The sequence below is a fragment of the Natrix helvetica genome (genome assembly GCF_964273705.1).
Source record: "Natrix helvetica genome assembly, chromosome: 4".
NCBI lineage: Eukaryota > Metazoa > Chordata > Lepidosauria > Squamata > Natricidae > Natrix > Natrix helvetica.
This window is the reverse complement of record NC_138550.1, coordinates 21,884,258-21,907,178: the sequence shown is the minus strand read 5'-3', so window position 1 is coordinate 21,907,178 and position 22,921 is coordinate 21,884,258. Positions and strand designations below refer to the sequence as shown.

The 22,921-nt window shown below is 37.6% G+C and overlaps 1 protein-coding gene across 5 annotated transcripts in view; it reads right to left on the bottom strand.

The window, feature by feature from the left end:
- Positions 1-248: 248 nt before the first annotated feature.
- Positions 249-22,921, bottom strand: part of TNFRSF19 (TNF receptor superfamily member 19) — a 54,797-nt gene continuing 32,124 nt past the window's right edge. For all 5 annotated transcript variants that reach the window (XM_081952027.1, XM_081952030.1, XM_081952026.1 and 2 more), the window contains 5 exons: positions 11,365-11,529; positions 9,750-9,875; positions 9,011-9,113; positions 5,503-5,870; positions 249-4,418 (listed from right to left, as the gene is read on the bottom strand). In XM_081952027.1, coding sequence (XP_081808153.1) covers positions 5,510-5,870; positions 9,011-9,113; positions 9,750-9,875; positions 11,365-11,529 — 755 coding nt within the window. In that variant the 3' untranslated portion in view covers positions 249-4,418; positions 5,503-5,509. The remainder of the gene's footprint in view (positions 4,419-5,502; positions 5,871-9,010; positions 9,114-9,749; positions 9,876-11,364; positions 11,530-22,921) is intronic.

The following is a 22,921-nucleotide window of genomic DNA, read 5'->3' as shown; positions in this document are numbered from 1 at the left end:
CCTGCTGTCCTTACTTGTATTTGAGCCAACCGGGGCTTCCGCGCACGACGCCTGCATATTGCTCCGCCGAGCAGCTGGAGCATCGCAGAGCTGTCGCGGGCAGTAAGTACACATGCGCGTGCTGCGCGCATGCATGTGGTGGACACCTGGCCCCTTTACACTGTACCGGTTGCAAAGGGATCTGGAACCCATCACCAGAGGCATCCCGTATTCATGTACAAAAAGATGAGTATTCTGAGACATACGTATATTATTTGAATGACCATTTATTAACAAATAGAAAAATATATAAACACGTACACAATGCTTCAAGTCACACTGGTATTTCTACATATAAAATATTTAAAAAATCTTAATTGTGTTTGAGAGAAGTCTGTGTCACTATACGTTTTTGTTCCCTCCTTCCCGCCCATTTTTCAGCCCTGCTATTCTTCCTTATTGTGGTGGCAAAGGGCATGGCTGAGCATTTGCACCAAATGGATCACCCAAGGCATGAAGGTAATCCTAGCTGCCCAGACAAAGTAAGAAAGCATCTACGTTGGGTAGCAAGGATTCATTCATTTATTTTATTACATTTAATTTTATACAGGCTTTAGAAATAACGGAAATGGTATAATTTTATATTGAGTGGGAGAAGGCAATGTTAAGCTGTTCCTGCATTTCACTAAGAAAACCACATGGATAGAACAAGTAAAGCGATTGAGGAAATGATGCCAAATGATGGGCTTCTCACATCAGATGCATTGAAAAAGCTACTGGGAGATGGGGGATGGTGGTTTTTCTTTTTGAGTATTAATTCTGTATATGATGTGGTTAGATTAAAACATACAGGATGTTGTTGTAACATAGGAAACATAGTTGTAATGTAGGAAAAGAAAAACTGAAGCCATATAGACAAGTGCTCCAATGGGCATCCGGGAAGCATAAATGTGGGAAAGCTAAATACAGTGAAAGATGAAATTAATAAACTACAAGTTAACATCTTAGCCATCAGTGAACTGAAATGGCCTGAAATTGGATACTTTCAGTCAAAAGATCATCGGAACATGAAAAACAACGAAGGAACAATGTTGCATTCATATCCAGGAAGAATATAACTTAGACAGTACTGACAACAGAATCAACACAAATTAGAATCCTACAGATTCTAGAGAAAAGCAAAAGGCCAGATGCTGAAGCGGTTTTAAAAAAGGCTGAGGAGCAAGAGACATTATTGATATTTGATAAAGCCAAAGACTACCAAAATAAAAGTTAGCAGAGCACTTCACTGATACCACCAAGGTTTTCAATTGCATTGACCATCTCATGTTGTGCAATGTCCTTGGGAAAATTCAGAGACACATCTCAGTGCCCTTACGCAAAACTTACACTTAGGACAGGAAGCTAAGTCTGCAAGGAACATGGCAAAACAGACAGGCTCCGGGTTGGGAAAGGAATGAGACAAAGTGTATATTTTTTCCTTATTTATTTGACTTGCATTTATTTATTAAACGTATATACTGCCCATTTAGTTAAGAGGCAATTCTAGGATAAAGGAGACTGGATTGGAACAAGATAAGCATGATTTTAAAATTTGGAAGAAGAAACACGAATAACCTTTTCCACATTACTCTAATAGCTGAAAATGATCTGCAAGCTCTCATAATCAAAGTCAAGGTGCACAGTGAAAAAATGGGACAAAGATTAAATATAATAAATACAAACTACCCTATTTTTCCGTGTATAAGATGCTTTTTCTTAAAAATAATTTAGTTAAAAATGGATCATCTTATACACAGGAGGCCGAGGAGAAGGTGTGGCCCATTCCCGTCCTCCAGGTCTGCCAGATGAGCCTCTACCTTATATGCAGCTCTATCATTCCTCTCTATTGTAGTTGTTTCCTGTATCACATTGCCCCTCTAGGTTTCATCTCTATTGTTCCTGTGATGCATTTCCTGTTCTTGTATTACTCACTCTCTAATAAGATGACTTCTGTACAGTAATGGCTTGTAGTGTGCGTTCTTAACTCTACATGAAACATGGGGGCGTCCTATACATGGGGGCGTCTTATACATGGCAAAATTGGGAAATAACTGGTATGGCAACCAGCCTCAGAACTGACAATGAAGATACTGAAATGGAGAATAGCTTTTGCATTTTAGGATCATCTATCAGCTACAAAGTAATAAAGAATTATGCCACAGACTAGCACATGAAAGGGCAGCATGAAAATCTTAGAAAAAAATATACAGGTGCTGTGACCTACAAAGATCAGCATCATTCAGGCAAAAGTTGGAGTTTGAATAAGCACAAAGGGAAGAGTACTGAAGTTTTTGAATGTTGGAGAAAGCTCACGAGAAAACATTAATCGCCAAGAAAATAATGAGCAGATCACAGAATGAGTCAGCCAAAAATTTTGTTTAAAGCACAAATGGGCAAATTATCATATTTTGGAAACATAATATAAAGACCTAGTTTTTCTGATAAGTACATAATATTGGGAAAGACTGGAGAAAGAGAAGAAAAGTGTGATCAGCAAGTGTGATGGCTATACCACTGAACGTTTTGAAGGGATGTATCAGGGACAGAATTATACTATGTGATCATCACGTTGACACCAACCTGATGGCTCATAATCAATCATTCAATCTTTTTGCATATATCAATTTGACATAGGCAACATAATCAATATGAATTTTGTTGAATCAAACATTTTATGAACAGTATATTATACGTAATTTATACTTCCCTGTCCTTCGTTTTTAGTATGTGGGCTGGTGGGGAATCTAATTATATAAAGTGTAAATTACACATACAAAATGACCATTGTCCACAGATAGCATAGATAATGGATAAAGATGACAAAATTAATTTATGAAAGAGCGTTCATAGGTGAAATTTCTATACATATTTTATCAAACGTTTTACACAATACTGAAATGCATGTCAGATTATTTACAAAATTTACATAAATATGGTTCCTCATGCAAAAATTATAGAAACGTGAATTTTGCAATAATGTTAACATAGTACCCTGCATACCTATCTGCCTCGGATGTCTGACCTTACATTCTACTTTTTTTGTGGGCCTTACCTTTCAAGTAACTATGTATAAGACTGCATTCCCTCAATTATGTATTTGTAGGTTTAAAAATGTAGCTTTTAAGACTGCAGTTTTATCCATATCTACTGAGAAAATAGATCCCACTGAATTCAATTTTTATCCACAAGGAAGAGGGAATAGTATTGCAGAGTGGCAGAACTATTCTAATGCTCTCTTTGCTACTACTTTAAAGAGCAGAAGCAATTACTGATATATACATCTCTACCTACTTCTTCAAGCAATGAGATTTCTTTTTAATAGTCCCACTGCTATATTTCCCTCCAGTTTGGAGACATGGAAACGGGTTGGAAATTAGGTAGAGAGTTGTGGATCCTGAATGCTTTCTGCTCTAACTCTGTTCATTTCTTTATTTCAAAAAAGAAGAAATGTAAGGAATCCTAGGGTCCTGAGATACTGTCCAAGGGGCCAAAGCCATTTATAATTTTATTTCAAACTTTTTTAAAAAAATGTATAAAAAAGCACATTAAATTTCACTGAGATAGTAAATACCTGATATAACTAACAAAACATCCCTACTGAAATAAATGACGTCTAATGTGTTTTTTTGAATTATGAAATTCTGCCAAACACCAGCATATAACAGCAGTTATTTATAGGGGAAATATTTCATTGAAAGTTGGAGTTATTTTACCTCCAGAGTAGGCAGCACCGAACCCACCAGGACTTAGTTCAAGATAAACATCAGAGAGCTGCCCTATAAAGAGCCGTGTAAAAGACTCTTGATCACTGCTTTTCAATTTCTACAATGTGCTTTTTCCATATAAACACTTATTTATGCAATACTGAACTGCGAAAAGCAGGGGATATTTCCAGGTTCACAATAAATAAATATAGGCAAATCAGAAATTTTCATTTTTCTTAAAAAGGATTATTTGCAGTGCTAGGATTCTTGGCACATTCACAGGGATTCAACACAGCTTTTTGTTGCAAATCCTATCAAATGCTTCCTTTTGCCAATATAATAAAGGATAAATTCCTGTCACACATCTGCTGTTAGTACATATACTGAGAAGACTATTCTACCGCTTGTTAGCCTTACATAATCTCCTTAGCTGTGAGTTCAATCCATCAAACTATGTCTGAATGAGGGACAACCCGCAGTTAGCTGCCCCTGGTCTTTGACCACACCGCTCCTTGAAATCTTCTCATACAGCTGCTTTGTTGCAAATCCAACTGCCAAAGAGCTTTCAAATGCTGCCAATTTATTCCAGCTGTTTCTGAAACAGTACCACTGAGACCCAGGCAGCATTCCATTCACAAACATTAGAGAAGAGGCACTCAATTTAAGGGCTGCCAGGAAAGGTCATGCGGATTCCTAAAAGAAAGAAAAGAAAAGCAAGTCTCTTATTTTTGCCCTCCAATTTATTGGCGATAACCTAAAAAGGCCTTGGTAGGCCACTTAACTTTTCATTGTGACAGAAAAAAAACCTACATTTCTTTTTCTCTTGATATTTTCCTTCTTGACATTTCAGATCAAGGACTTTTCAATCCTATTCAGAGAAAGCTTCTGCAACTGCTGTTGTACACATACAGTGTTACAGTTTCATTTTCAGATGATCTCATTAGTTACAGAAAGATGACAAGATCTGCTAAATCAAACACAGGATCTTTTTTTCCTCACCTCTCTGCTAGCCTTCAAAGATGGTAGAAACCCCCAGAGTGGAAACTACAACAGGAGCAACTGAAGAAGCCTAAACCTCATCTGACACATCCAAAACCCAATGACAAATTTGGAACAACTCTAAAAACAGAGAGGCAAACATTTCTGCAGCCAATAGAAACATTATGCACAACTAACAATTGGTCTCCTTCTCTTCTTCTCTGTTTATTCTCCTACCCTAACTCATTCCTGCATGTCCACTCAACAGTTTTAGAGGACTAAGCTGCAGCAGTGCCCCAGGGGTCTCCAAAGCTTTGCTTTGCTGGATGAGGAATTCTGGGAGTTGAAGTCCACAAGTCTTAAAATTGACAAGGTTGCAGACCCCTGAAGGAGAGGAACTCATACCAGGAGGAGCTGCTACCCCATGGAAATCAGTCTGGCCTTTCCCTGCTTACATTGAAAAAGATTCTCAAAGAGAACTGTTCCAGACAATATTCTAATTAGGCCTTCTCTAATATTGTTGGGAGGCTTGCTCTATTCTTGACTTTTTATTTATTATTTTACTGCTTTGATTTTATTCTACCATGAATGTTTTAGACTTCTTTTTCCATGTCAGGTTAATTGCTGACAGTCATTTGTAGTGAGATATAAATGTAATAAATGAATTATACAAAATACCAACCCAGAAAAGTAGTTTTAAAAATAACTTTTTCTGTCATTTTCTCCTTGCGATGTGCTTTTAATTGAACAAGAAAATAATTATTCCAGACAATACTGCTTAACAGATAACTGTGCTTACCTGTTTATCAGTTTGTTCTGTCATAATCTGTTGCTGAGAATGGTTCAGCAGCCAAAACCTGATTTAAGGGAGCAGTGATACTGGGAAGTTCATGTGATTCTGTCAAGCTTCCGAAATGAGGGTTTGTAGATGTGACTATATTTAAATCCTGTTTGTTATCTGAATCCATAGTGTCACTTTCTATCTCTAAGGCGCTGAAAAGGTTTTCATCTTCTCCCACTAGTTCAGGGTATGATTCAGAGAAAGAAATACTATCACAGCATTCTGGTTTTTGGATGAGAGGCCAAGCATCTGAAAGATCTCCACAAGTGGAATGTGAAAGAGAACCAAGAAATGCTGGAATCATTTCTCCAACAGAATTTGAATTCCTGTAAAAAGTTGAGAAACAAGACATTTAACAAAGATTCAATATAAGATATATATATATATATATATATATATATATATATATATATATATATATATATATATATATATACATACAGTATGTATGTATATATATATGTGTGTGTGTGTATGTATGTATGCATATATTTATATTTATATTATTAATATTAATATTTATATTATTTATATTAATATTTATATTAATATTTATATTTATATACATACATACATACACACACACACACACACATATATATAATCTCACTCGCCATCTTCAGGCTGGTGTTTTGGGCTTAAAGCGTGATCGGAGCTGCCGTCTTGCTATAAACCTTGGGTGGGGTGGAGTGCTGGCCCCGTTTCAGCAAGTGGATTCATTGGATGTGTGGTTGTATCATGATTGGTGCTGATTGGTGCTGGTTGTGGGTGCATTGTGTTGTAACGGCCTGGGTGGTGGATGGGGCTCATTTGTTTACCAGGGCTGGTTTCCAGATCTGGTAGGCGGGAGGTATCGTCATATTTATTCATGTTGTGGGGGTGTTTCTCTATTTTGATAACTTCCATAATTATGCTCTTGTTGAAGTGTTCAGTTTTGGAGATTAACCTGGTTCCTTCAAAATTAATTTCATGTCCTGTAGCTTTAAGGTGCTGGAAAAGGGAGGGAGTTTTTTCTTTTTTTCTTACTGCATTCTTGTGTTCTGCAATGCGTGCATTTATTCTCCTGTTCGTTTGTGCTATGTATGTTGCAGGGCAGATTTTACATGGTATTTCGTAGACTCCTTGGTTTTCTAGCTGGATTTTGTCTTTGGGGTTTCTTAAGATGTTGGCTATTTTTGGGTCAGTGTTGAAGGCTGTCTTGATATTGTTTGTGGATAATTTTGCTGATTTTATCTATGGTGCCTTTGATGTAAGGGAGGAGGGCAATGCCATTATCCTGTTCTGTGTCTCGGTTTTTGGGAGGAGTCTCCCTTTGGATTAGGTTGGTAATTTGTTTTTTTTTTTTTGGAATCTGTTGGAGATTAATACGTTTGTGAGAGTGTGTAATTCAGTTTTCAAGTGGTCTTTGTCGGCTAGGCGTTTAGTTCTGGAGATGAGGGTCTTGGCTACAGAGTTGATCTGTGCAGGGTGGTGATGGGATTGTGCGTTTAAGTAGAGGTTGGTGTGTGTTTTTTTCCGGTAGATGGTGTGTCCTAGGGAACCATTGGGTTTTTTGTAGATTAGGATGTCCAGAAAGGGAAGTTGGTTGTTTGCTTCTCTTTCCATGGTGAATTGTATTTTGGGATGTAGGCTGTTGAGATGTGTGAGGAAGTTGTCCAGTTTTTCTTTCCCATGTGGCCAAATCACGAAAGTGTCATCAACATATCTAAGCCAGGTTTGTGTTTGTGTTCAGATTTATCTAAGGCATTAGTTTCAAAATGTTCCATGTATAAGTTTGCGATGACGGGTGAGAGGGGTGATCCCATGGGTGCTCCTTCTATCTGTTTGTATCTTTGTCCATTATGGATGAAGTATGTGTTGGTTAGGCAGTGGTTGGTCAGGTCCAGGATGTGTTTAGGGAGGTTGTGTTTGTTCTGGATAGCTGAAAAGGCTTCTTTTATAGGCACTTGGGTGAAGAGGGATATGACATCAAAACTCACGAGTAGGTCGCTGGATTGTAGGTTTTGTTTTCTTTATTGTTTCTATGAAGTGGAGTGAGATTTGTACATGTGAGGTGATGGATTCTGCGTAGGGTTGGAGTTGTTTGGCGAGGAATTTGGCAAGATTCTGTAGAGTTGAGCCTATGGAGCTGACTATGGATCTGAGTGGTGTTCCTTCTTTGTGTATCTTGGGGAGGCCATAGAGTTTGGTGCATCTGGAAGATTTCTCTCTGGGGATGATTCTTTGCTGGATCTCTTCACTGATGGGAGAGGCTTTTATTTTGGATTTGGTGGTTTTTTCCAGGTAGGTGGTGGGGTCTGTGTTTAGAGGTTTGTAAGCGGGGTCTTGGAGTAGGTTGGATAGTTTGGCTTGGTAGTCAGATGTGTTCATCACCACTGTGGTGTTACCTTTGTCTGCTGGGAGAATGATTATGTTGTTGTCTTTCCTCAGGTTGGTGAGTACTACTTCTTCTTCTTGCTGTAAGTTGCTTCTGGGTGGATTACTGGAGCAAAGGATGTTGCTGACTGCAAGTCTGATTTTATTGGCTTATCTGGGTTGATTTTGGTGAGTGTAGCTTCAACTCCGCATATGATGTCTTCAGTGGGGATGTGTTTAGGGGTGACTGCAAAGTTGAATCCTCTGGAAAGGACATTGGTTTCAGCTGTAGTGAGGGTTCTGTCTGATATGTTGTCTACTGTTTGTTTCATGAGTTGCTGTGGAGGGGGGTTGGGCTTCTGTTGTTTTTCTACTCTGTGGAGTTTGTTGGTTTGTTTGTCTGTCTTGTAGGAGGTTTCTGTTTTGGCACTCCAGAGGGCTAGTTGTTTGGATTTGTCCCAGAGTGCTGGGTGGATTTTGTTGCTGAGTTTGAGGTGAAGAGTGAGTAGGTCTCGGTTGGTTTGGTCTAGTAGGAATCTTTTCCTGTGGAGTTTGTTTCTGATTAGGGCTAATTCAGTTCTTTTCAGGATCCATTCGGTGGCTAAGGTTTGATCCTAGCGTGCTAATTGCATATCAGTAAATATAAAGTATGATTTGTGTCAAATTTGTGCATTTAGGAGCAGAAAGATGGCATTAAAATATAATTAAAAATAATAATATAATTTTACATCATACAGTCAGTTATAATTATTGCAAGTGACAAGACAGAGAGAAGTTCAAAATTTAAGAAATGGGCACAACAAATTATGCTTTTCAGTACTAACAAAAGTGCAACAGAACTGAACACTTTAAAAACAACAGTACAGTTGTATACAGTATATACACTATATACAGTATAGTTAGAATATAGTTAATTTACCTGCAATTGGCTTTTGCCTGCATATTGTACATCCCCCTTTCCCTTTCAAATTAGTGATTGAATCTGTCAGAAATGTCTGTTCCATTGATTGAAAACTCTACAGGATATATACTCCAATGTATCATGTAATAAGGCCAAAACAAATATTCAATAGAAGAGTTAGCAAAAGGCAGAAGTTAAAACCTGAAGTACCTTTCATGAAGTGTAGTCTGAGAGTGAAAAGGACAGCTGTGACAACTATGTTCAAAGCTACAGGTCTCGTCACAGCACAACGATGGAATCAAATGCACTGGACCTTGAAGAAAGAAAACCTTAAATAAGAAACAAATTGCAAAGTGTTTTCTAGAAATGCAAATAATTTATACTTGTTGAGACTAGCTTTGAGCTGGTTCACACAAGTCCCATAGTGTATACTTGACACATAGTGAAGAACAGCTGTTGGCCTCTGGCTTTCGCCTCTGTTATGTAAGAAAATATCAACAACAAAAGGGGTTGTTTAGATCCCATTAGAATTTAATGCCTAGCCGAGCAATCCGTCATCCATCCACTTTGAGGAAAGGGGCAAGTGAGGGATGATGATATGGGATTGCGTTCTACACAACAATCATATGTTTGAGAATGACACAGCACAGGGCTCATATCTGCTCTTATACAAAATCTTCATAACACATTTAGCCTTTGAGATGGTGGTGTTGCATTTAGCCTTCATATAAAGTTTTAATTATAGAAACATATATTTTTATATTTGTAATTTTGATTTGCTTTACATTATTAAATGCTAGTAATTCTATTACTTTAGCCCTATTGGGATCTATACTATTAAATAGCAATGTATCCATTAAATTAATTTTCTATGCTTCTTTCAAATGTCAGTTTCACTGTGTTTCTCCTACTAAGACTAACCCAGCAAGTAACTTAAGACCATACTTACCACACATCTGTAATGAATCCTGCTGACCCTGGCAGCATGTTCTATGTTCATATATATTAAGTTGTGATCTATCAAAACATTCAAGTTCTGAACCTTCATAGTGAACATCCTGAGATTGTGCAGACCCTTTAGAACAGAGAAGATATTGACACTGGGTGTTAACCCATTTTATTTAGATTTAAATTATTCTATAATCATATTTAGTAACATTACATTTTCACTTTACTTAGAGCATCTATTATAAAAGTTTTCCCATAATATGAATTAAACCATTTTCATGCATCTTGTTGCTTTATGCCTATTTCAATATGTTTCCCATGATTTTCTAATTTAAAAAAAATATAAATACAGAATTTGGAACACAAATTATAAACTAACACGATCAGTAGCACTCAAAGAAAATATGTATAAAATGTTTTATTGTTGGCATTTAACACTAATGAAATTGGCTAAAATGTACCCAAACATGAATCTGACCCGCTGGAAGTGTAAAAAAAATACAAGGGACTTTCTATCACATATGGTGGATCTGCCCAGAAACTCAAAAATATTGGACAAAAATTTGGAAATGGGTGCAAGAACTTACAGGAGAACGAATAAAATACAAACCCGAACACTTTCTGCTGGGAATAATCAAAGGGAAATATACAAAGAAAATTAAGTATATATTAACACATCTGCTGACCACAGCTAGAATAGCGTTTGCCCAATGCTGGAAACAAAATAATATCCCCTTGGACTAATTAGTGATACAAAAAAGTTTGGATTGTGCAAAGATGGACAAATTAACACTAAAATTAAAAGACAAAGAGTCGGAATATAATGAAATTTGGAACAATTGGTACAAATGGCTGCAAAACAAGAATAAAATTAATTAAGCCAAAAAAACTATCTATCATCTATCATCTATCTATCTATCTATCTATCTATCTATCTATCTATCTATCATCTATCTATCTATCTATCTATCTATCTATCTATCTATCTATCTATCTATCATCTATCTATCTATCATCTATCTATCTATCTATCTATCATCTATCTATCATCTATCTATCATCTAGAGAGAACTGTGTATAAAGGTTTATAAACATAGAAGCGAAATAATATTTACATGTAAAGGTATGATGACATAATAATGTTGATATAATGACTGTAAGGTTTTGTAGAAGGAAAATAATATTTTTTTAAAAAAAATAATCTAAATGCAACTGAGTAGCACAAAAAGTAGCCCTAACTAACTGCTAACCTTTCTTCAGACACTCACAATTTTCACACTGCAACATGAATTTGGGATATTAATTTTTGATGCATTTTTGTATGATCTTTTGAATGTTTCACAAAATGCTAGACAAAATTAAGACAGATATAGACGGAATATATAGTCAGCATATTCACATTATTTATCTTCTTTGATGTAATTGATCAAAGTTACATTTGGGAAACTGTGAATCAACTCCAGGTTACACTTAAGTTAGTTAGTTAAGCTCAAATAAATCTTTTTTTTTTGGCACATACATTTATTAGATGGTAAAACTCAACATAAAGATGACATGAGTAAGAATATTAGTAATAAATGTAATGTGGTGGCAGTAGTGGGAGGAGAGAAACTTACAGTTTGGCTTCTTTTCCATGAACTGTCTCTTGCAATAAATAACACACAGGATGAAGAGCGCTGAAAGTACAGTTGCCAGTGCACTGCATATCACAGCAGCGAGAGCAGTGTCTCGTGGGCTAGAAACAGTTGATGGGATTTTCACCAAATTCACTTTTGTGGTGCCTATATATAAATAAAAGCATACCTCTTATAGATATGAAATTTTAGGCAGGGAATAACAAAAAATCATTTAGGCACATGTGATAAATCCTTTTAAAAATTTACACAGCACAGCACAAACAGACTAATAGAATTGGAAATGGCCAATGAAGTCAAACCCCACTAAGTGAATGAAACCAAAGAAAAATATTTTTAGTGAATACTACCATTACTCAATCTCTATTTAAATATATCTAGCAAAAGGAACTTATCTTTCTCAGTAATTCATTCCGCTGTCAAACTACTCTTAAGAGCAAAATGCTTTCCCCTAACACTCAAATGAACTTGTCTTGTAACTTAAGACTGTTATTCTATACACTTTGAGATGACAGAGAAAAACTCTTGTTCTTCTTCTATGTGGCATCTATTCAGACATTTGAAGAATCTTACTGATCTCTTCTCAGTTATCTTTTCTCAAAGGAAATCCTACCCCAGTTCCTTCAATCTCTTCTCATATCAGTTAATTTCTAGTCCCTTGATCCTCATCACTGTTATTCTTTGCTCTTAAGAAAATATCTTTCCTAAGTATAGTGCCCAGGACTGAATACTCTACTTCATCTGGTGAAATTGTAACTTTTCCAGCAAGCTATATACTGTAAATGTTCTTATACAGAGTGTCAGATGAAGATGCTTTCTATTACTGTTTCATAAGTGGATAAAGAACAGCAATCCAGATCTACTAATATCAGCAAAGGGACACCAACAAGCTCCTCCATTAATTTTATGCTATTTATCTCAGGCCATTTAAATAAGGTCAACAGAATCTAACCACTGCTCAGTCTGTCCAAAATTTGTTAAAGACAGAGTCAACAATTATCAACTGAAGATATATTAAATACAATGGTTAAAATCCAGACTTCCAAGGAGTGGTACTATAATAATTAACTAGTCTTATGAAAAGAAGAGACGTAATCTTCACCAATTCCCCCAAAATATTCCCCCCTTCATATCTGAATTTAGGAGACTCTCAGAAATAAAATAAGGGGAAAGAGGAAGTTGATAAAAAAATCTTCTGAGTCTGGATCTGGATCTAAGGCAGAAAGTCAATAAAATGATTTCTAAAAATGGAACTAAAGTAGCACATTTATTTTCCCCCCAGTATATTCTACCCTGAAACAAGCAAATTAATAGGTCTATTCCATTTGTACTAGGAATTTATAAAATTTTCAATGTGGTTTGCAGGACTGCTCCAGAAAATATAGCAGCATGAATACATCATTTGTCTGTGACTGAGGAAAGCAAGTGCATCTTTTGGGGAGATCCTATGGCTGCTGCCAGGAAGCTTTTGCTGCCACTATGTGAACCTGGAAACTGGCAAAAACGTCTTTTAAGAAGACAGCATATTTGTAATCCTTCATGTTCTAAACTCCGATCAAGTCAAATTAAAACACAGCACTAGCATAATTTCTATGACGAAAATACTGAAACCCCTCCCCCATTGGAAGTTCAAAAGAAATTCATCCATGTATCTTTTGTCCACTTTGAATGCTGATGAAGTACGAAATTGATGTTGAAAGTAACGAAATTACTATTTTCAGTATATCAAATACAATAACTGTTAGGAAAGACATCAAAGACTTTTTAAAACATTTTGGGAACCTTATTTCTTTTGTTTGATTAGTCTTGTTCATCATTAATGGGAATACATTCAGTATTTGTATGGGCCAAGCAATATGGGAGCTGTCTCAAAATGGGTCTATGCAATAAATATATGCTTTTTATATATTACCTACATACAGTGGCTCTCTACACACTATAGTAAACAAACCCAAAGGTAGAGCCTGCCACTATCACTATATGCATTCTTTGTGAATTATTAACATCTGCAGAAGGCTATCATTTTCTGTATTCATATATGTTTTAAGTTACAGAAATCTACAAAACCTGTTTATCAGAGAAAAAAGTATAATTTGTCTGTAATAAAAAACCCACCAAAACCAACTATGTACAGTATATCTAATGCAACAAAAGATATGATGTAAGACATTTAATGCTTATAACCAGGGACGTGTGGTCAGGGGAGACAGAGCCTCACCGCTCTCATCATGAAAATAAAAAAAAAGGGAAAAGGGAAAAGGCCTGAGGAGCCTTCTGCACACATGGTCCGGGAATGGGACCACGTGTGCAGGAGGCTCCTCTAGCCTCAGCCTCTCTCCTGCACATGTGGTCCCATTCCCCGCCTTTCTGAGTCAACATGAAGGGGACCGCAGAGCGTGAGCCGCGGTCCCACGGAGCGCGCTCTGTGGTCCCCTTCATGTTGACTCAGGAGTCAGGAAGGAGGGGAATGGGACCACATGTGCAGGAGGCTGAGGCAGCTTCAGCCTCCTGCACACATGGTCCCATTCTCCGCCTTCCTGAGTCAACATGAAGGGGACCGCGGCTCGCGTTGATGACGTCACCAGCCTCACCAGCCATAAACCTCACTGCACGTCACTGCTTATAACACTACAACTGACTATTAAACCACTATAAATTGCTGTATTTATGGAATCTCATAAAAAGCACTGGCTTCATGTGCAAACATCCACAAATACCGTGTTTCCCCGAAAATACACCATGTCCTGAAACTAAACCCTTGCGACATTTTTCGCGTGCACAAAAATATAAGCCCACCCTCGAAAATAAACCCTCTGGACAATCCCCCCCCTCCGACCAGGCAGAGCACCGCTCGCCGACCTAGCGGTATCCCGAAGGCACCAAGCCACGGGAATGAGGTGGGGGCAAAGGCGCTTGCGTTGCTTGGTGCTTTCGGGGTACCGCTAGGTCAGTCAGCGGCGCTGTGCCCAGCTGAAGAAGGGGGGTTGCTGGGCAGCTGCTCTCTTGCGAGCGGGCTCCCGAAGAGCCGGGCACAGCCTCAGGGTCAAATGGCTGTGTTGCGCTGTCGCAGCAGCAACGCAGCAGCCATGAGGTGACCAAGCTTATGAGCAGCCGCCCGGCAACCCCCCTTTCCAGCCGGGTACAGCGCCGCTGACCGACCTAGCAGTACCCGGAAGGCACCAAGCAATGCGAGCGCCTGTTCGCCGCCCTCCGCCTCCCGTGGCTCGGTGCCTTCGGAATGCCCCTAGGTGAGTGAATGGGGCTCTGCATGGCTGGAGGGGAGTTCGCAGCGGCTTTTCCTCTCCCCGCTCGCGCGAAGGGCATCTGCGCTGCTGGCGCCGTCCGCCGCTTGGGTTTTTTTTTCAAAGCACGGAGGATGGATGCCGCTCTGGAAGTACGCTCTATGCTTGTGGGCTGCAGATTGTACAACCATAGAGCGTACTTCCAGAGTGGCATCCATCCTCCGTGCTTTGAAAAAAAACCCCAAGCGGCGGACAGCGCCAGCAGCGCAGATGCCCTTCGCGTGAGCGGGGAGAGGAAAAGCCGCTGCGAAACTCCCCTCCAGCCATGCAGAGCCCCATTCACTCACCTAGGGGCATTCCGAAGGCACCGAGCCGCGGGAGGCGGAGGGCGGCGAACAGGCGCTCGCGTTGCTTGGTGCCTTCCGGGTACTGCTAGGTCGGTCAGCGGCGCTGTACCCGGCTGGAAAGTGGGATTGCCGGGCGGCTGCTCATAAGCTTGGTCACCTCATGGCTGCTGCGTTGCTGCTGCGACAGCGCAACACAGCCATTCGACCCTGAGGCTGTGCCCGGCTCTTCGGGAACCCAGTCACAAGGGAGCAGCCGCCCGGCAACCCAAAAATAATAAGCCCTCCCCTTTAATAAGCCCAAGGCCATATTTCGTGGGTCAAAAAAATATAAGCCCCTGGCGTATTTTCGGGGAAACACGGTATTTAATGTAATAAAATATTAAAAGAAACTGTTCCAAAGCATTAGCTTCTGAAAAATGTTAAATCTATTACCACAAGTTGGTCTAGACAAAATTAAAAGGGTATTATTTGCTGAAAAATTATATGTAGACATAATGACCAGTTAAAAGACCAAACACTGACAAAGTATCTCCATATACTTCAACATGTCTTTAACCTGGGACCGAGATATGTTGGACTCCAATTGCATTATAGCATCTGAAGTCTAATACCACTGGAAGGTGCCTATTTAGCAAAGCTGCTCTAACATGTAACATATTACTTTAAATTTCCAATATATATTTAGTAGGAAAAAAATCAAATGGTTTTTATTATGGTGTCTCCTATTTACTTACTATCACATTACATGAGGGAGAATAAAGTTTTATATTCTAAGTAAATAGGAGAGAGTTGACTAAGCTACAGCTAGGGGACAAGAAGAAAAAGCTAATCAGACAAACTTGGCTCAAATTAATCACGCAGTGTCCATCAAGACTACCATTTAAGTTTTCAAAAATTAATTACACATATTACTAGATTATGCTGAGTCCTTAGCATAGACGTCATGTTGCCCTGTGCATACTTCAATTCAAAAGGAAGTTCATATTTATATTTCCTTCAAGATTTTCTAATGATTGACTAAATCCTTTGCATCAGATCTGTTAAGCCAGAAAGAATCTACACTATATTACTATGAGCTATTGTGTTAGAGAATGAGTTTACCAAAGCTAGTATTCTGCCAATAGAACTATGTCATGAGCAAAAGTGTATAATTCAGCAATAATGACTACAGTATTTAGATAAATTAGAAAAACTGAAATATTTGAACCATTTTTGATACAGTTAAATTATATAAATTATATAATAGAATATACTGGGAATAGTGTTGCATAATTACAATGATGAAAAATAAAAGTATTTTTAAAAAGTCACAGCAGTATTTCAGAAAGAAAAAAAGTAGAAAAAAGCTCTAGTTCAGGAGTGTCAAACTCGATTTCATTGAGGGCCACATCAGGGCTGTGTTTGACCTCGGGAGGCTAGAGTGGGTGAGGCCATGGTGGGTGTGGCTAGCTTGCCGTGACTTGTGTCGGAAGTGCCTGTGATGGTCTGAGTGCTCTGTCAGCAAAAATGGGCTCCTGATCTCTGTTTTCAGCTGGGGCAGTCTCCTGCAATCCTCTGCCAGCGAAAACGTAGCTTGGAAGGGCCATGTGTGGCTCTGCTGAGCTCTGTTTTGCTGGCAGAGGCACGGCCGACCGGTCTTTTGCTGTTTCCAGGGCAGGCCAGATCTAAGCACCCTGCAGCTCGCGAGCCTTGAGTTTGAAACCCCTGCCCCAGTTTCATAAATATATTACTGATGAAATGATGTTATTTACAATACTAGACTTTTCACTTATATACATAAACATCCTTGTTTAATACAGATTTGCCACACTGGATAAGTGTTTCCTGGATTATCTGGATTATCTTTCATCTGTAAACCGGGTAACCTTTTTGAAATTTGAAAGAATAATAAAAATGCAGATTATGTAGGTAAAAAGCCCGACAAATTATTATGTTACTATTAAATATAACATTTGCAGTCCTATTAAAATTGCTCATATAATGTATACATGTAGTCCTTCAATTAGTGACCAAAGTTACAATGGCACTGAAAAAAGTGACTTATGACTGTTTCACACTTACAACCAGTGCAGCATCCCCATGGTCACATGATCAAAATTCAAATGTTTGGCAACTGACAAGCAAAGTCAATGGAGAAGCCAGATTCACTTAGCAACTGTGTGACTAATTTAACAACAGTAGTGATTCACTGAACTGTGACAAGAAAGGTAAAAAATGGAGCAAAATTCACTTAATAACTGTCTTGCATAGCAACAGAAATTTTGGGCTCAACTGTAACTGTAAGTTGAGGATTACCTATAATTATCTCTGCAAATTTATACTAAATATTCAATACAATACAATACAATAGTAGAGTTGGAAGGGACCTTGGAGGTCTTCTAGTCCAACCCCCTGCCTAGGCAGGAAACCCTATACCATTTCAGACAAATAGCTATCCAACATCTTCTTAAAGACTTCCAGTGTTGGGGCATTCACAACTTCTGGAGGCAAGCTGTTCCACTGATTAATTGTTCTCACTGTCAGGAAATTTCTCCTCAGTTCTAAGTTGCTTCTCTCCTTGATTAGTTTCCACCCATTGCTTCTTGTTCTACCCTCAGGTGCTTTGGAGAATAGTTTGACTCCCTCTTCTTTGTGGCAACCTCTGAGATATTGGAATAATGCTATCATGTCTCCCCTAGTCCTTCTTTCTCTTAAGCTAAACATACCCAGTTCCTGCAACCGTTCTTCATATGTTTTAGTCTCCAGTCCCCTAATCATCTTTGTTGCTCTTCTCTGCACTCTTTCTAGAGTCTCCACATCTTTTTTACATCGTGGCGACCAGAACTGAATGCAGTATTCCAAGTGTGGCCTTACCAAGGCATTATAAAGTGGTATTAACACTTCACGTGATCTTGATTCTATCCCTCTGTTGATGCAGCCTAGAACTGTGTTGGCTTTTTTGGCAGCTGCTGCACACTGCTGGCTCATATTTAAATGGTTGTCCACTAGGACTCCAAGATCCCTTTCACAGTTACTACTACTGAGTAAGGTATCACCTATACTGTACCTGTGCATTCCGTTTTTGTTGCCTAAATTCAGAAACTTTCAGAGAAAAGAAACAATAATATTATTTTCTTCTTCATGCATTCACTCAAGGATTCATATGTAATTTTAAATTTTTTATTATTGATACCAACTTCACATAAAAATATTTATGGAACAGATCCAATTATAGAGTACAATCAAATCACATTATCAAGATTAATGATTACTCACTTTCGTTTCTAAAGTGCACTTAAAAGTTGTTAATTAGAAAAGGGTCGACTGATGATCTGCTAAATAATTTTAATTAAAAATTAAATTTATTATTTTTTGAATCCTTAAAAATATAAGCAACTGGATAACTGAGGCAGCATTAAATCTTAAAATAATGTACTATTATGGTATTGGCTTCAAACCTATTATCTGAATTATCTGCTAGTCTTAATTGTGAAACTTGGTTTATATGTGCATAATGAATTTATCAACAAATTGCTTGTTTTCTGTGGTAATAGTAATTAGATAATATTAAAAAAATGTTTCTACATTTTTTTCTGTTTTGCAGGGCTTTGCAAAATTGTTGACATTAATTAAAGATATATTCCCTTCCTTATCTTTAAAACTACCATGGAAATGTCGAGTTACATTTTTTCAGATTACCTATTCAAATTTTTTGTACCCCAGTGCACTTACATTATTTTAATAACAATATTACAAGCAGAAAATTCTACCCTTTACCTGCTCTTTGGTCACTTTGCATTGGCTACTAACTACAGTAATCCCACAATGGAGCTTTTGGTTGTTAGATAGGTTTTCAATTGTCATCTCATTGAACATTGAATGCTAAATACAAAATATTCTGGACCCACTCTTTGTCCTGTAGACACCAGCACAGTGTTTTCCTTCGTTGCTCCTTATTTTTGAAAAAACAATTTACCCCACTATGAAACATTCATAGGTTCCAACACCATCTATTTAAATTTATTCGTCTCCCTGAATTGCTAGGAGTCTGTTCATCTGCAGAGCTTTTCAGATTGCTTTGTTTCTTCTAGGAGAGCTAGAACAAACCCTTTCCCCTAATATATGGGGAAAGAACATCGTGCTCTATATTTCAAGAAATGGGTTGGAAGTTCCACCTTAACTGTGTGCACTATCAACACAGTGGCATATTGAATAGCACATCAATTGCCAAAACAGCAGACATCATACCAAGGAAGGGTAGACTTAAATGCAAATAAGATCAACAGCATTTCATTCTTTATATAATTTTCTGGAAGCTGAGAACATAAGGAACATAAGCAACATTGTTATCGCATATAAATTAATCTGGTTATAACCTAAATTACTTTACTGTTTCATCTTAAGTAGAATGGTTTTTTAAAAACCATTTTCTCAAATGGAACAAAAATGAATTACTGAAGTATATTTTCATTGTCTACAAATTTTGTGTGTCAATAAATTCTGAGCAAAACTAATAAGGCCACTGAAGTATGTATAGATCACATTCCTGTAATCTTGTAGTTTAATGAGCTGTAGGCAAATGTTTAGTTAGTAATTAATATCGGGTGTAAATACTTTCACTGTCCTTAAGGGTTAGCTGTTTTAATAAATACATAATATCCATTCAGTATAGGTTAATCATTACCCATACACCATTCCCTCTCAGGAATTTCAAGTTCACTTAAATCTGATAACTAAGCAGCTATTTCTTTGTTAATAAAAAGTAATGATTAAGTTAAATATCTTGCAGACATCCTATATGTAAAATAAACACTCATTCAGCCCCTGGCAAAGAAGGATCCTAATTATGGGATTGACTCAAAAGATGAAAGACTGGTTCTAGTATTAACTTGTGTAAAAACTGGTTAAGAGAAATACTGACTTTATCAAATCTTGTGGCTGAAATTAACACTTTCTTTTCTCTTTCCAGAGAATAAAGCAGATGTACCAGTGTGTGCACAATAGGTAACTGTAAGGAATAAGAAATCTCACAGTATGTCACATCCTTATTTAACTTGTCCTTTCTCTTTAACAAGGAAGTCCAGCTCCATGATCTTTCAAGAAGCCTACACAAAACATACTTCCTCTATAACCATTTGGCATAACTAGGCAGAAAGAAAGGGAAAAAAAGAACAGGTGGGTATTCCCATGGAACTTAAAGGTAAAGGTTTCCTTATCCAGTCATATCCGACTCTAGGATGCTATGTTCATCTGTTTCTTGGACAAGGTAGCCAGCATTATTCGAAGATAAGTTCTGTGGTCACGTCACCTGCATGTGACCTATATATCAAAGGAGCATGGAAATGGTACCTATTAATGTACTCACATTTGCATGCTTTTGAACCGCTAGGTGGGCAGGAGCTGGGGCAAGTAATGTGACCTCACCCCATTGTGCAGAGCTCGGGTATCGAACCCCTCTGTCAACTCTCCATCTGAAAAGCTTAGCATCTTTAAGTGCTGAGCCATAGCATTCCATATGGAAAATAATCTGTATCCCAAATGTACATTCATCTAAGCACTATCTAGTGTTATGTGGGTAAATATTTAAGAACCAGCTTTGCCAGTTCCATTGCCATTGCCATGCTGTTAGTTGCACAACAGCTGATCAGAGATTGGTGATTTCCAAGACACTTACCAAAAGCAAATGCAAACTCAAAACATAAATAATAATAAAAATGATCTAGCCTATGACTTGATTAAAAAGGGCATTATTTTTTCTCTACACCAACTTTTCTATAGTTGATAAACAAATGCTAAAAATGCAAAATACTTTACTTGTGTAATGGAATAAAGAACTGTGATTTTTATTCATTAGGTGTCTGTTCAGAAAAGAGGCCCAGTCAAAGGGGAAAAACCACCAAGAAGCATCTTAAAATAAATTATAAGACATTGATTAAAAATATCCCTTAAGTTAACTAGCAATAGGATGGTATCTCCAATTTATGATCCTGGTTAACAATAAGATTACTAAAAAGTATTTTTGACTACTGGGGTCAACAGATTAAAAAATGCAGCTTTTAAAAGGTTAGTTTTTCTGAACATGCCCAAATGCCATTTTTTGTAGAGAACAAACTAATTTTGATATTTTAAAAAACTGGCCAGGGTGAACCCGAACTTCATTAAAGAAATGCTGGTATAATCAATTCCGAGACACAGTTCATTAAGTAAGTCTAGAAACTTGTTTTGTTTCATATAATATACTGCAATCAGTATTTGTGGTAAAAAAATGAAATAACTATTCCCATCCCATTTCCTTGAAAAATAAAACCAGAAATAGAGGGAACATAAGAGGATCCTGGAACAGAATTTATTAAACAAATGTTTAGGGGCCAAATTATGGTCAGCAAGGAAGCAGTTCAATTCCTTTAATCAATATCTTAGTGTATACTGAGTTGGCGTCTGCCTCTATAGCCATACGCGAAGTTAAAAGTAATATGAGAATGCCTTCAATATCACAGTTTTAGATTCTGTTATAAAGAGCAGAAACAAAATAGTTATGTTTTTAATAAATTTGTATTTATTATACAAGTGCAATATTTCATCTCTAATATCCCTTGAATCGACTTTCTGCCTATTGGCTCTGACCAGACAAAAGCATTAGCTATGCTCTAGGCATTACCATGGTTTGTCTGGACATGAAGACGACAAATTACTATTGAGATGAAATGTAAATGAAAAGTTACTTTAGATCTTACTATGAATCCTCCTAATTTAAAACAACAACTCCACTCTTGAAAGGCTATTTTTAGGCGTGTGCACCTACCAAATGTAGAAATGCGTTATCCATATTTCATCTAGCTACTTTATCTAATGATGAAAAAAATGACTCAATATGTTCTGCTCTGGCATAAATGTTATGATATTTGATAATGTTAGAGAACCATGCTTCTTTTAAATGTAGAATTAGAAACTAGTTTGGCATTTGATGAATATGTGATATTTATAGTTAGTTTCCCTTTTGTTGTTCTTTTGGTCTTTTTTTTTTTAAGTTAGCTACTGATTCAGGATTTAAAGTATTAAATGAGGCAGATAAACTAAAAAAAACAAAAGTCTTAGCAGTGATCTAAATTGCATGTTCACATGAACTAAGAACTTATTATTCTCCTGAAATGGTAATTGTAAATATACAGGTAGTCCTCAATTTACAATCATTCTTTTAGCAACCATTTAAAGTTATGACAACATTGGGAAAAAAGTGACTTACCAATGATCCTCACGATTGTTGCATCTTCCTCATGATCACATAATCTAAATTTGGCTGCTTGGAAACCAGCATGTATTTATAATGGTTGCAGCATCCTAGGGTCATATAGTTGCCATTTGTGATCTTCCCAGCGGGCTTCTGACAAGCAAAGTCAATGGGGGAAGCCAGTTTCGTTTGATGGCTATGTGATTCACTTAACAGCCACAGTGATTTGCTTAATGAATGTGACAAAAAAGATTCTAAAATGGGACGTGACTTACTTAACTGCCAGCTAACTAAGTGATGGAAGTGGCGATCCCAATTGTGATCATAAGTCAAGGACTCCCTGTACAAGTAGTCCTCGACTTGCAACATTTCACTTAGTGACTGTTGAGGTTACAGCAGCACTGAAAAAGTGACTTATGTCCATTTTTCACACTTAATGACCATTGCTGCATCCCCATGGTCACCTGATTTACATTCGGATGCTTGACAACCGACTCATATTTATGATGGTTGCAGTGTCCCAGGGTCACCTGATCCTCTTCTGCAACCTTCTGATAAGCAAAGTCAATGGGGAAGCCCGATTCATTTGGCAAGCATGTTGCTAATTTAACAACTGCAATGATTCATTTAGCAACTGTGATAAGAAAGGTCGTAAAATGGGGAAAAACTCACTTAACAAATTTCTCACTTAGCGACATAATTTTTGAGCTCAATTGTAAATGGAGGACTACCTGTACTTCATG